Source organism: Pelobates fuscus, chromosome 6, assembly GCF_036172605.1.
Source record: "Pelobates fuscus isolate aPelFus1 chromosome 6, aPelFus1.pri, whole genome shotgun sequence".
Taxonomy (NCBI): Eukaryota; Metazoa; Chordata; class Amphibia; order Anura; family Pelobatidae; genus Pelobates; species Pelobates fuscus.
The window spans coordinates 220176159-220191151 of NC_086322.1; the positions used below are offsets into that span (position 1 = coordinate 220176159).

Below are 14993 nucleotides of genomic sequence, written 5' to 3' on the forward strand. Positions count from 1 at the left end.
GGGGAGAGGAAAGAGCAAGAGGGGAGAGCGAAAGCGCGAGAGAAGGGAGAGCGAAAGCGCGAGAGAAGGGAGAGCGAAAGCGCGAGAGAAGGGAGAGCGAAAGCGCGAGAGAAGGGAGAGCGAAAGCGCGAGAGAAGGGAGAGCGAAAGCGCGAGAGAAGGGAGAGCGAGCACGAGAGAAGGGTGAGCGAGCGCGAGAGAAGGGAGAGCGAGCGCGAGAGAAGGGAGAGCGAGCGCGAGAGAAGGGAGAGCGAGCGCGAGAGAAGGGAGAGCGAGCGCGAGAGAAGGGAGAGCGAGCGCGAGAGAAGGGAGAGCGAGCGCGAGAGAAGGGAGAGCGAGCGCGAGAGAAGGGAGAGCGAGCGCGAGAGAAGGGAGAGCGAGGAGAGGCGAAAGCGAAAGAGAGGGGAGAGCGAGGGGAGGGCGAGGGGAGGGCGAGGGGAGGGCGAGGGGAGGGCGAGGGGAGGGCGAGGGGAGGGCGAGAGAGAGGGGAGAGCGAGAGAGAGGGGAGAGCGAGAGAGAGGGGAGAGCGAGAGAGGGGGGAGAGCGAGAGAGGGGGGAGAGCGAGAGAGAGGGGAGAGCGAGAGAGAGGGGAGAGCGAGCGAGAGGGGAGAGCGAGCGAGAGGGGAGAGCGAGCGAGAGGGGAGAGCGAGAGAGAGGGGAGAGCGAGCGAGAGGGGAGAGCGAGCGAGAGGGGAGAGCGAGCGAGAGGGGAGAGCGAGCGAGAGGGGAGAGCGAGCGAGAGGGGAGAGCGAGCGAGAGGGGAGAGCGAGCAAGAGGGAGGGAGAGCGAGCGAGAGGGAGGGAGAGTGAGCGAGAGGGGGGGAGAGCGAGCGAGAGGGGGGGAGAGCGAGCGAGAGGGGGGAGAGCGAGCGAGAGAGGGGGAGAGCGAGCGAGAGGGGGGAGAGCGAGCGAGAGAGGGGGAGAGCGAGCGAGAGGGGGGAGAGCGAGCGAGGGGGGAGAGCGAGCGAGAAGGGAGAGCGAGCGAGAGGGGGGAGAGCGAGCGAGAGGGAGGGAGAGCGAGCGAGAGGGAGAGCGAGCGAGAGGGGGGGAGAGCGAGCGAGAGGGGAGGGAGAGCGAGAGAGAGCGTGGGAGAGAGAGGGGAGAGAGAGGGGAGAGAGGGGAGAGAGAGGGGAGAGCGTGGGAGAGAGAGGGGAGAGAGTGGGAGAGAGCGTGGGAGAGAGAGGGGATAGCGTGGGAGAGAGAGGGGAGTGCGCGGGGGAGAGGGGAGTGCGCGGGGGAGAGAGAGAGGGGAGTGCACGGGGGAGAGAGGGGAGTGCACGGGGGAGAGAGGGGAGTGTGCGGGGGAGAGAGGGGAGTGCGCGGGGGAGAGAGGGGAGTGCGCGGGGAGAGAGGGGAGTACGCGGGGAGAGAGGGGAGTGCGCGGGAGAGAGAGAGAGGGGAGTGCACGGGGGAGAGAGGGGAGTGCACGGGGGAGAGAGGGGAGTGCACGGGGGAGAGAGGGGAGTGCACGGGGGAGAGAGGGGAGTGCACGGGGGAGAGAGGGGAGTGCGCGGGGGAGAGAGGGGAGTGCGCGGGGAGAGAGGGGAGTGCGCGGGGAGAGAGGGGAGTGCGCGGGGGAGAGAGGGGAGTGCGCGGGGGAGAGAGGGGAGTGCGCGGGGGAGAGAGGGGAGTGCGCGGGGGAGCGAGAAATGAGTTCAAGGCAGAGAAGTTATTTGTTATGCAGTTTATGTACATGACTGGATCACAATCTGGCTGGTCTACTGAGAAAGGAAGATATCTCACTAGGAAGCCCTAGGCTCTAGCTGGTAATTATTTATAATTATCTTTCAATGTCCAAGAAATAAATACGATGTACAGCCTTAAGCTGTGATACATTTGGCATTTTAGCCTAGATTTCTGTGTCATCTGCAAAAATTGTACACCATGGATGGTCATTTAAAAATGTTAAAAGAAGGGACCCAAGAAAATAACATAATATTCCATATATAACTCGGATTAGGTAAAACAAATTAATTATGAGCAATAGACATGAATAAGCTTTGTTCTTAAGAAAAACAGACAGTGTATAGCCATCTATATGCCTCAAGTGTTAGCTTCCTTAATAATGTTACTCCAACCACCATCAAGTGGAGATGGTGGGTATGAGTCAGTATGTGCAGAATTTTTCTATCAGCTGACACACTCGGCCTATCAGTGGCGACCCTATCAGAGACTTCCTGATTCAACACTCTGACAGAAGCAGAATGAGATGGGCAAAAATGACCACTCCTGGAGTCAACACTTTGGAGTTAAACTCTGTGTAAATGCTTTAACCCCTAAATGTGAGCTGATTCCAGGGAACTCCTGGTAGCATAACAACTTAATTATTATGAAGTAGTTATGGTCCTTGAGTGTTCCTTTAAAGGAACACTCTAAACACCTAAATCATTTTTGCTTGCTTAAGTGCTTTACATGTGAAGAATGTGTCTGATCTTATTTTTCTCTTTTTTCAATTTTCAAAAAGTGCAGATTTCAATAGAAATCTTGTTACACCCTCACCCATGGCTTTCAGACAACTGGTCTTGTTGCTTCCTGGTATTTTAGCTTAGCGAAATTGCCCAGAGCACCTGCCATACAAAGGTAGACTCTCACTGAGCAGCATTGGAAGTGTGTGAAGGGGAAGCCTTGCAAAGGTTGCAGACAAGAGATATGCAGCATTTGCAATCTGTTTTTAGATATATCCACAATGAAAAAAAATTTGGACGGAATGATTTACTATTTTTTTTTTTTTTTCATTGGAGGGAATTATTTACTATTTTTTAATATTTGGGCAGTGGAGTGTCCCTTTAATTTTAAAATGAATAATTTTATTCTCCTAGATCAGTAATGGCGAACATTTTTGAGCCAGAGTGCCCAAACCGCAATACAAACCAACTTGTTTTTCCCTCAAAGGGCCAACACGGCAATTAAACACGACAATTATATACACTGACACTCACAGACAGACACACTCACTCACAGACACAGAGTGACTGACAGACACACACACACACACACATATTAACTGACAGACACACACTCGTACACTTTTCCCCCAACACTCACAAATTACTATTATTTATTTTAATTTAACTCCACCAAGCCTCTTTGGGAAAACTGGGGTCCAGTGGGGCTGCTTGTGCTGCTGGATAGGCAGGCAGGGGGCAAACTGGCAGAGTAGGCACGAGGAAGTTCTGATCTTCCTGCTCAACTCCCTCGCGTGCCGCTTAGTGATGCCGGGAGCTGGTCTGACGTCATATTCCGGCTCCCGGCATCACTAAGTGGTGCGCGAGGAAGCTGAGCAGGAGAAGATCAGACTACAACACTCCCTCGCAGCAAGCCCGCAAATCAAGCTTCCGCCTGCCTCAGAGGGTGCCCAAAGGTGGCCAGCTGGCCAGCTCTTGGGCCCCCTAGGACACAAATACAGAATAGACCGCTGGGCACCCTACTGACGACCTATGGCCGCGTGCGCACAGAGAGAGCTCGGCGTGCCAGTTGTGGCATGCGTGCCATAGGTTCACCATCACTGTCCTAGATCAAGCATATCTAATGATGCAGTGGGACATCAGAGATCAAACCCTACACCCTGAGACAGGAGACCCAAGTAATCAATGTACTGCCAAATCCAGGATTGTTAGTATGCATGATATATACACTTAAACATAGATATATTAAAGCTAATTTGGATATTGTTAATAATTAGGCTGAGTTTCTTTGCTTTATCTAAATGCCCGGGGTAATGATATCATACTCTGCTGCTCATATTCTTAGTACAATTGTGTATGAGAATAGTGAGATGGACTGGCAACTGTCAACAGCCTGAGCAAACTAGATTTCACAAAATCACTCATAAAAATCAAAACAAATAGAAATTTCTTCTATCCATATGAAGCCTACTTTATTACTGCACTGCATAGATCTGTATTTCAACAAAACAATTTAGCTATGGCTTAAAGGCATTTATTCGATTGGCTTGCTTAAAAGGAATTTATCATTCTAATTATATCTATCTTTAAAATTCAGCCTTAAGGAGCATGGGTTTGTGTTTTCATATTGGTGGCAGTTTGTAGCAAATTATATGGTTACAATTGCTCTTTTCTGGAAATCAATATCACAAATGGCATTTCTGGAGAGATGAGATATGCAAACTACGTCAAACGATGTGAGAACAGTGGTGTATATAGACACTGAATGTGAATCGGGTGCTGGGACACAATGAATCTTAGAGTGAAAATGCTAATTCTCTAATGTATGTCAGCATGGGAAAACAAATACGGTAAATTCTTGAAAGATGAAACAAAGTTTGCTTCACACAAAATAATATAAACCTCAACGTGCAGGCGCACACACACACACACGCACACACGCACGCACACACACACACACACACGCGCGCGCGCGATTTTGACATGTAACTAAGCTTTATTACATGTGACAGAAAATATATAATAAATTAATAGCCGTACACAGTGAAAATGTTATGGAATATGTGAAGAATAAAAAAAATGTAAAAAAAAAAAAAAAAACTTTAATTTGGGTGTTTTTTCAAGTGCGATTTTCTTTTGTTTATTCGATATTCTTTATTTTCTGTCAGCTTATGCAACTTGAAGCATGGGCTGGTCAGTATATAAGAATCATAATGTGATTTAGGCAGAGTATGTATTTATCTTTATCTATCTGGACCTTCCGATATCAACCTAAGAATTTATCGGACCCTTTAATTACACAGCAAAAGTAAAGGCCGAATAAATAAAAGTTGAAAACATCACTAGAACATTGATTACGGACTACAGAATGTAAAATGTGGATATTAATTCACCTTCAAAGATATAAGGTCCTACTATAATGAGTGTATTAAAGATCAGATTGCCATAAGAACAAAAAACTTACTATCACGTACGTAGTATTAAGTCATGTTCACATACCCGGTTGAAGACTGGCAGCATCATGTAAAGTTTCTCCTCTTGCTCCTTCTGTGTCATGTGCCTGGCAGGGTGGCATAGTTCTGTAAAGAGGCGCCGTAGATGCATTAATCCCAGAGCATTATCCTGGGGGCTGCACTCCTCTTGCCGAGGCCGGCCCATAATCCTTTTCACCATATTCATGGTGATGCCCTTTTCAAAGCCAACCAGTTCACTGAAAGAAGGAGAAAAAACAAACAAAGCAATCATCTAGGTCAGGACTTGACAAATTTTTGATTGCACAGATTTAAAAACCCTAAGCACTAGGTAACCATGGTGACTAAAAACTGGCTTTTGGCAAACAGGTTTTAATGTGCAGAAAACAAACACCGGATAAGAGCATCTTACTGTATTTTTCCCACATTTTGCTTTATGTTATCCATATTGTAGAGGAGGATGTCAGGTAGCACTACGAAACCTACATCGCAACGTATGACATGCATGGCCAGAAACTGAGTAATTAAGGCCCTTTTACCTACTTAATGCATCTTCGTCCTTTAACTAAGCACCTATTGCAACAGCACCTGATGGAGGTCCATTGAATGCCCAAAGATCTTCACTCCAGTAATTTGTTCTAGACCAATTATTACATACAGTGTGTATGTATGGATTGTGGGTGCTACATGGGTTGAGTGTGTCTAGACTCATATGAGTACGTATTAGAATGACATATCACTTGCGTAACAGAGGTCATGTGGTTATGCAAGAAAATCATATGGGTGAACGTGTCAGGATTACCACAGGTTGCCATAAGAGCATATCATGGGAAAGTGGCCGGTGCTTTTTGGCTGACATATGGTATATGACTGGCAATGGCTCCAGGGATAATACATTTTTCATGCAAAGATGGAGAGTGTGATTTCCGATATTATCTATATTATGCGGAGCATGACTTGCACTGGACTGGGATAAGCAATGCTTTGTAATTTCTAAAGTAAACACATAAAAATATAGAAACAATCCGGTCTCTTCCTGCAAGGCTTTGCTTCAAAAGCATAGTTAAGCAAAACCATGCACAAAAACACGGGCCTCCCCACACTCCCAGAATACATATGTTTATAATAACAAAACAAAAAAACAAAGAAAATAATTGTTGGATGGAATTAGATGCATGCCCCATGTATTTGAGGGAAGTCACCTTTGAACAGTCTCTGTGGTAAGAGGAAGATATAAGTCAATACAGACTCTAATCTTTCTAAAGAGGGACACTACAGTGTTAGGAATACAGCTTTGTATTCCTAACACTGTTGTGTTCCCTTAACTACAGAAATTGCACTCTAAAAAGCTAGTTTAGGGGAGAAATATAAAACAAAACCAAGAACACCCACCCCCTTGAAATACAGGTCAGATATAATGGTGCAGTTCAACTTTTTTTTCCTTGCGGGGGAAGACTAATCACACAAAATGTAGTTCGTCTAAGAGATCCAACAGAAACACATTTACTCAACCTGGATGCTCTCATTTAATTAAATTATTATTAAAGTGATAGTGCTTTGATGTATATCCTCACAATGCTTATCAAATTGATATACATCAAAGCACAACCACTTTAATTGCTTAGTTTTGACACTATTGTTTTGAATTGTGTTTTTTTAATAACATGAATTTTGCTTTTTATTATTATTTTATTATTTATATAGCGCCATCAGATTCCGTAGCGCTGTACAAAGGGTGGACTAACAGACATTTAATTGTAACCAGACAACTCGACGTACACAGGGCCGGTGCAAGGATTTTTGGCTACACAGGCGAAGATGAATTTTGCCCCCCCACCCCACACACACAAATAAGATATATCTTTAGCGGTGTCTCATATCCAGCCTTTTGAAATCCCCATGTAGTGTATTGTACCCCCCTTTAGTGTGTCTTACACCCCCTTGTATGTCTCTTACAACCCCCATGTGTATCTCCTTTCCCCCCCAGCCCCTTTGTGTGTCTTTCTTTCCCACAGCCCTTTTCTGTGGGTCTCTCCCCTCAGCCTGTTTTTTGTGTGTCCCTCTTCCCCTCAGGCTCCTTTGTGTAACTTTTCCCTCCCAAGCCATATAGACATAGATATATAGCTACACACACATACAGGCACATGGTCACAGAAATATACAGGCACACAAACAAACACAGTCATACAGGCACACAGTCATACAATCAACACATACAGGTACACAGTCATACAGACACACACACAGAGACATGCAGACACTGGCATATAGATAAATAAAGACACATTTATACAACACAGACATACAGAGACATGAAGATGCAGGCATATAGAGACATACAGAACAAGGCATACAGATACATACAGGCATGCAGAGACATACTTACACAGGCATGCAGGGACATATATACACAGACAGTCACAGAAAGATATACAGAACAAGGCATACAGAGACATATGGATACAGTCATACAGAGACATACAGACACAGGCATACAGTGACATTCAGAAACACACAGACACAGTCATATAGAGACATACAGACATACATACACTTTCATACACAGACAGACATAGACATAGTCATACAGAGACATGCAGACAGGTATACAGAGCAGGGGCAGATCCAGAACCTAATCTTGAGAATTAGTGGGGTAATAGGGGCTCTAATTGAGGAGTTAGGGGCTGTAGTAGAGGGACAGGGGCTGTAGTTGAGAGTTAGGGGCTGTAATTGGGGGCTTAGGAAATGTAGTGGGGAATTGGGGCTGTAGTAGGGGGTTAGGGACTGAAGTAGGTTGATGGCTGCAAGTGGGAACAGGGGCTGTAGTGTGGGGGATATGGGCAGCAATTGGGGGAGAGGGGCTGTAGTGGGGGTAAGGACTGTAGTAAGGGAATAGGGGCTGTACTGGAGTTATGGGGTGTAAAAGGGAGTGGAAGGGATGTGAAGTAAGGGAGTTAGAGGCTGTAGAAGGGAGTATAGGGGCTGTGGTGGGAGCAAAGGAGCAATGTGGTTGGAAACTGGCAGTATGGTGGGAAACAGGGGCAGTAGAGGGGGACACAGGGGCAGTATGGTGTGGGCACGGGCTGTAACGAGGGACACTGAGGCAATAAAGTGGTGTCACAGGGACAGTATGGTAGGGGGTAAATGGGAAGTAGAGGGGGGACAGGGGCTGTTGAGGCGGGTAGAGGAAGTAGAGGGGGGAGACAGGGGCAGTAGAGGCGTGTGAAAGGGGGGAAGAGGCAGGGGCTGTAGAGGGAAATAGAGGAGGCACACGGGATAAAGAGGGGGGCACAAAAGCAATAGAGGGGGGGCAAGGGCAGTATAGTGGGGACAGGGGCTGTAGAGGGGGGCGCATGGGCAGTATGGTGGGGTAGAGGCTTTAGAGGGAAAGAGGGGCTGTAGAGGGAAATAGAGGAGCTGTAGAGGGGCAGTATGGTGGGGCAGGGGTTATGGAGGGAAATAGAGGTGCTGTAGAGTGGCACAGGGGGCAGTAGAGGAGGACAGGGTCAGTATGGTGGGGGCAGGGGCTATAGAGGTGCTGTAGAGGGGCACATGGGGCAGTATGGTGGGGCAGGGGCTATAGAGGGACGTAGAGGGGACATGGGCAGTATGGTGGGGCAGGGTCTATAGAGGGAAATAGAAGTGCTGGAGAGGGGCACATGGGGCAGTAGAGTGGGGGCAGAGGCTATAGAGGGGCTGTTAAGGGGCAGGGGTAGTATGGTGGGGCAGGGGCTATAGAGGGGCTGTTAAGGGGCAGGGGTAGTATGGTGGGGCAGAGACTGTAGAGGGGGCAGGGGTAGTATGGTGGGGCAGGGGCTATAGAGGGGGCAGGGGCAGTATAGTGGGGCAGGGGCATAGAGGGGCTGTAGAGGGGCGGGGCAGGGGCAGTATGGTGGGGCAGGGGCTATAGAGGGACATAGAGGGGTGGGGGCTATAGAGGGGCTGTAAAGGGGGCAGTATGGTGGGGCAGGGGCTAAAGAAGGAAATAGAAGTGCTGTAGAGGGGCACATGGGGCAGTAGAGGGGGCAGGGGCTATTATGGGGCTGTAAAGGGGGCAGGGGTAGTATGGTGGGGAAGTTTGGAGGGGCAGGGGCTGTAGAGGGGGCAGGGGCAGTATGGTGGGGCAGGGGCTATAGAGGTGGCAGGGGTAGTATGGTGGGGGCTGTGGCTATAGAGGTGGCAGGGGGAGTATGGTGGGGCAGGGGGAGTATGGTGGGGGCAGGGGCAGTATGGTGGGGGCAGGGGCAGTATGGTGGGGGCAGGGGCAGTATGGTGGGGGCAGGGGCAGTATGGTGGGGCAGGGGCAGTATGCTGGGGCAGGGGCAGTATGCTGGGGGCAGGGGCAGTATGCGGGGGGCAGTATGGTGGGGGCAGGGGCAGTATGGTGGGGGCAGGGGGAGTATGGTGGGGGCAGGGGGACTATAGTGGGGGCAGGGGGACTATAGTGGGGGCAGGGGCTGTAAAGGGGGCAGTATGGTGGGGGCAGGGGCTGTAAAGGGGGCAGTATGGTGGGGGCAGGGGCTATAGAGGGAAATATAAGTGCTGTAGAGGGGCAAATGGGGCAGTAGAGGGGCAGGGGCACTATGGTGGGGAAGGGGCTATAGATGGGGCTGTAAAGGGGGCAGGGGTAGTATGGTGGGGCAGTTTGGAGGGGGCAGGGGTAGTATGGTGGGGCAGTTTGGAGGGGGCAGGGGCCATAGAGGTGGCAGGGGTAGTATGGTGGGGGTGGGGGCAGGGGCTATAGAGGTGGCAGGGGCCGTATAGTGGTGGCAGGGGCCGTATAGTGGGGGCAGGGGGAGTATAGTGGGGCAGGGGGAGTATGGTGGGGGCAGGGGGGAGTATGGTGGGGGCAGGGGGAATATGGTGGGGGCAGGGGGGAGTATGGTGGGGGCAGGGGGAGTATGGTGGGGGCAGGGGCTGTATGGTGGGGGCAGGGGGCATATGGTGGGGGCAGGGGGCGTATGGTGGGGGCAGGGGGCGTATGGTGGGGGCAGGGGCCGTATAGTGGGGGCAGGGGGTGTATAGTGGGGGCAGGGGGTGTATAGTGGGGGCAGGGGCTGTAGAAAGGGGCTGAAAAAAAAAACGTTTTGATTTAAAAAAAAAAAAAAAAATGCTTGAAGTTCTTCCCCTCCCCCTCCCCCTCCCAGAAGCTTACCTTGGGCCAGGGAGGGAGGGAGCACCTTACAACTGGTTACGGCTGGGAGGCTGGAGCTGTAGTCAGAACCGCTGGGGAGTCTGGGAGCAGTAGAAGTCCCGCCCCCTTCTGACATCATCAGAGGAGGACGGCTGACTTCACTGCCCTGCTCCTGCTGTGTGCTGGCTGCAGGGAGAGAGGTGAGATTACAAATCCGAGTCTCCAGCCAGAGGCAGGAGATTCGGATTTTTGCGCCCCCCCTCCTCTGGCGCCCTAAGGCGGCCGCCTGTGCCGCCTTATGGACGCGCCGGCCCTGGACGTACAGGAACAGAGAGATGGAGGGCCCTGCTCAATGAGCTTACATGCTAGAGGGAGTGGGGTATAGTGACACAGAGGGTAAAAGTAGGGGTACGAAATAAGTTGTTAGAAAAATATAAGCGGAGGGCTCAGTAGGTCATTTTTGACAGTTGCAGGAGAGGAGTCATGGAGGGTGGAGAATAAAAACCTGCTAACAGTTTAATTGATATGCTTTCTTGAAGAAGTGAGTTTTCAATGAAATTTTGAATGAGTGGAGACTTGGTGAAATTTTTATGGAGAAGGGAAGGGAGTTCCACAGAAGAGGTGCAGCTCTGGAAAAGTCTTGGAGGTGAGCGTTAGAGGTGGGAGTACGGACAGAGGATATACGTAGGTCTTTGGCAGAGCGAAGGGGCTTCGATGGGACATACTTGTGTATTAGGGAGGATAGGTAGGTTGGAGCAGCATTATGTAGGGACTTGTAAGCAAGCACCAGAATTCACAATTCTTACAACAGATTATTTACATACACTTTAACTCATTTAGCACTAGCACTATTTAATTTTTCTCTCACATTGGAATTAGTGTAGGAACCATCGATATTGGGGTACTGTGGTATAGTGGTGGGCTTAACACAATATGGCCATATGGTGGAACTGAATCCCCATATTTGTTTCCTGAGTTTAGATTATTTTAGGAAGTTTTGATAAAATTGAAAACTGTATTTTTTTGAGTGTGAATTGTTCCTTAATCTGTATATTGTAGCAATTTTGGTCTCTACAGCAGCACCGTCACTGAAAAAAAAGCATTTTCCCGGTGTGCCCCCAGTTCCCCTCTTTCACTTTATTTTAATAATAGTCTTATGCTATATAGATCATTATTTGTCCCTAATAAAACGGACTATGTCCACCGCCATTGTGCAGTACATGCGGTCAACAAATGTAATTTTTACATAGGACTCAGATTAAAAAGAAATCTGGGCTGCCTAAATCATGTGTTTTGTAACTAGACACCAACACAAAAGTGCAGATTTCTCTGTATAAACAGCATTTGAAGCAGAAAAACTGCACAAACCGATTGCTCGCTCCATGACCAATTGAAAAAGCCAAAATGGTCACGGAGGCTGGAGTAACTATACAAGTAAAAAATAGCGGCAACGGTATATTATAATACATGTACATAGTCTAGTAGAGATTAAATCTGGATTAGATTAACAATATTATACTATGCCACAAAAATATACTAAAGGAAGAGGAGAGGTAACTGTTGAGCTCACCTCTCAATTTTTATGAAATGACAGTGTCTCTCAAACCTGATAATTTGGGAACTTGTGCCAGTATTAAGTAGCATGCATTGGACAAAACACAACATAATGCTTACTGCTACTATTTCCCAGGCGCCACCCCCACAATGGACAATACTTTTCTGGCTGTAAGCCATTGTACAATAAAATCATACATGGTTTGAACCTGCGGATTCTGATGCTATATCCTTTGGTGGCGGCTTGGGTACAGCAATTGCTTCCTCGATTACATAGTTCATGCATATACAATCATAGGCATTTAAAAATAGCTGGCAACTCATCACGCCATTATGCAAAACTCTGTTTTTAAGCAGTATTTTAGCTCTGTGTTTTGGGGCCTTTGAATAAAATGTAGCCACACTAGTTACATATTTCATTTTAAGACCCAAGTTCACTTTCTCCATTGTAATTTATTTATTTTTTATTAAAGGGACATTGTGGGGCCTTTGAATAAAATGTAGCCACACTAGTTACATATTTCATTTTAAGACCCAAGTTCACTTTCTCCATTGTAATTTATTTATTTTTTATTAAAGGGACATTGTGAACCAACACATACTACACGGTACGGTTTCAGGCGCTTAAACACACTGTCCTTGATGTCCCTAATCTGTTACAAGGCAGTGTTAACATAAAGCTGTAAGGACATCGCTAGTGGCGGTCACTCAGACAGCAACTAGAAAGTCTCTATTGCAGTCCTCCAATCTTTGGGGATTGTGAGAATGCATCCATATGAGGGGATACTAATTGGTGCAGCACAGAGATTGCAAGGTGTGCACAGTAGCCCCTATGGGTAAGCATTAGATTGGAGACCATCATCACAGACGTACTCCACCATGGGAGAAGGGGCGTAGAGTAGAATAGTCGTGGAATAGAAGGAGAGTAAATCTTCTTTATTTTTATTTTACTTGAAGGAGAAAGAGCAACACCTAAACAGGCAGGGGCTTTAACAGATAATAAGCTCTCATCTCTAAAAGGTGTCAAGGTTATGAATATAAAGACAATTGGGAAATGTAAACAAATCTATTATACCACATTGATATCCATGCTGAGTGTTCCTCAGTACAGCCACAAAAAGAAAATGATGCTGTCACATCTAATAAATCTCAGAATGATGAACCCAGTAAGGTTTGAACAGAGAAAGACTTTGTTTGCTTCCATTCCAGTAGCATTTTTAATAGTAACATCGAGGATGATGGAATACTTTAACATTTAAAATATGCATGTTAATTTATCAGGTTTTAACTCAATATCGCAACTTGGAGAAAAACTGTAGCTCTTTCAACAGTGTACCCAACAGAATCAGGACACATTCAAGTTAAATAATACTTTGCTTAAAAAAGTAGCACATAGGATTTACACACCGTAGAAGGTTCGAATTTGTGGACTTGCCTGCAGATTGCTCTGTGAACTGTGTGTGTGACAAACAAAACACAGTTTTACAAGAGTATCACGCAGACGTGTCCTATGCCAATAGATAGGAGAAAGTGTGTCTATGGAAAACAAGAAAGATTAAAGAATTGAGACATCACAGAAGACATAGGTATAGGTGATGACTTTGAACTTTCTGAAGAGTATTCATGCATAAGCAGAGGTACTGTGGTTTAGGTAAAACAATTATTAATCCCGGTGTTCTCTGGTTGAACAGAAACAATGTCTTGTGTCAATCTCTGGTATTCCTCTTTTTTTTTTTTTTTTACTTTAAAAGGATTCGGTCTACAGGAAACCTTCAAACATGAAAGAACATGTGATAGCAATTCATTATCCACAATAAAAGACAGTAACCAATGACCAAGTGAAAAACCAGGATGATCCAATTTTATTTATGGCTTTGTCTTTTAAATCTGTATTTAACCCCAAACTTCTGGAATAAAAGGGAATCATGACATGTCACACATGTCATGTGTCCTTAAGGGGTTAAAGTGAAGAACAGATAAATATGTCATAAAGCATACCTACCCTTGAGTAAAGTAAAGATTTTAGCCTTACATAAAACAAGAAAGGAAAAATAGCCAACAGATGACTGCCACTTCTTACATGGAAGTATGACAGAATATAAACAGGAAAAAATAGTACAATCTGATTGTATTTAAAAAAACAAAACAAAAAAACTGTTTATTTGACATGGTACATGGACACACAATCCAAAAAGTGTATTAATGTTTATATCATTTTTATTTTTCTCTTCAGGGTTCAACATTTTCACTCGCCATTAGCCCTTGGACTTAGCATTGTAAAAACTGCCTTTTCTCATAAAAGGCAGCATTTACACAGCTGGAACTGAAAGTGGTTCTGAAGATTATAATGTCCTAAATTAAGTCATTTATTTATGCAATGGGATAAAATACACATCTACTCCCAATTTAACCGATGTGATGTATTCCGAGTAGGTTCACATCGCACACTACCATGGACAATGTATGTCTCATAGATGTCTACATGAAAAAGTACTTTTCATGATTCATGTGTTATGGCCCATAAAATAAAATAATAGATATTCCTCAATGTGAGCATGACTTCAAAGACACCTAAAAAAAACAGAAAAAAAACAAAACCAGACCACTTTCCTGTAACAGAGAATTGATCGCTTACAGTGATTTGTTTGTCATCGCCTTTCAATGACAGAAGATAGTTAGGTCATATTTCAAAAGCCAAACAAATCCCAAACAGTTAAATAAATAATACATTTGGCAAGAATATTTGTTCATACGTATGAGACAAAAGCCATCATTAAATCCCTAACTTGCAAATAAATGTACAGGTTTCCATTTCAGGAGCATGGATGCAAGTACAAACATCTGGGTATTTTACAGAAAGAAAATTCTATCTTGGAAGTTCAGGCCCTATGAAATTAGTACAGAATATGAAGGGGTCATTTATTGACTGTGTGATGATACAGCCTTAATATATCGTCCGTGGGTATTCTTTTACATAACTTGCAGCACTAAACGCTAGGACTCTTCATTGGTAGTGTATCCAGGATATACTGAGCTGATATCTGATTTCTATATGGTATTTTATCCATCCAGTCTTCTGGCAATACTCTTATTAGTAATTACTCTATAGAGGACAATGAAGAGCCATATCTTGTGAGACCTCAAGGAAGAGACAACACCAGCTTCTTTCTTGGCAACAACTAGAACTCGGACTCCGACTCCGTTTATTGTATCCAGATCCAGCTTACAAAGATCACAGCATATAGTAAAATAAACATTGCACAAAACATTCACCAATGGGAATACAGAACAGGTCACTGGGATAGAACTACAAAGCAACAAAGTGATTCCTTACACTAGTTACCACCTCCCTCTGTACCAATATACCGTGACAACAAAAGGTTATCTTGATTGGACCCACTGTCCCTTCAGAGCAATCTCTCTTAAGACAAG

General features: G+C 46.1%; 1 protein-coding gene across 4 annotated transcripts in view; it reads right to left on the bottom strand.

The window, feature by feature from the left end:
* WDFY3 (WD repeat and FYVE domain containing 3) overlaps positions 1 to 14993 on the bottom strand; it is a 297453-nt gene that overhangs the window by 171969 nt on the left and 110491 nt on the right. For all 4 annotated transcript variants that reach the window (XM_063458757.1, XM_063458760.1, XM_063458758.1 and 1 more), the window contains one exon: positions 4902 to 5112. In XM_063458757.1, the coding sequence (XP_063314827.1) occupies positions 4902 to 5081 (180 nt within the window). In that variant the 5' untranslated portion in view covers positions 5082 to 5112. The remainder of the gene's footprint in view (positions 1 to 4901; positions 5113 to 14993) is intronic.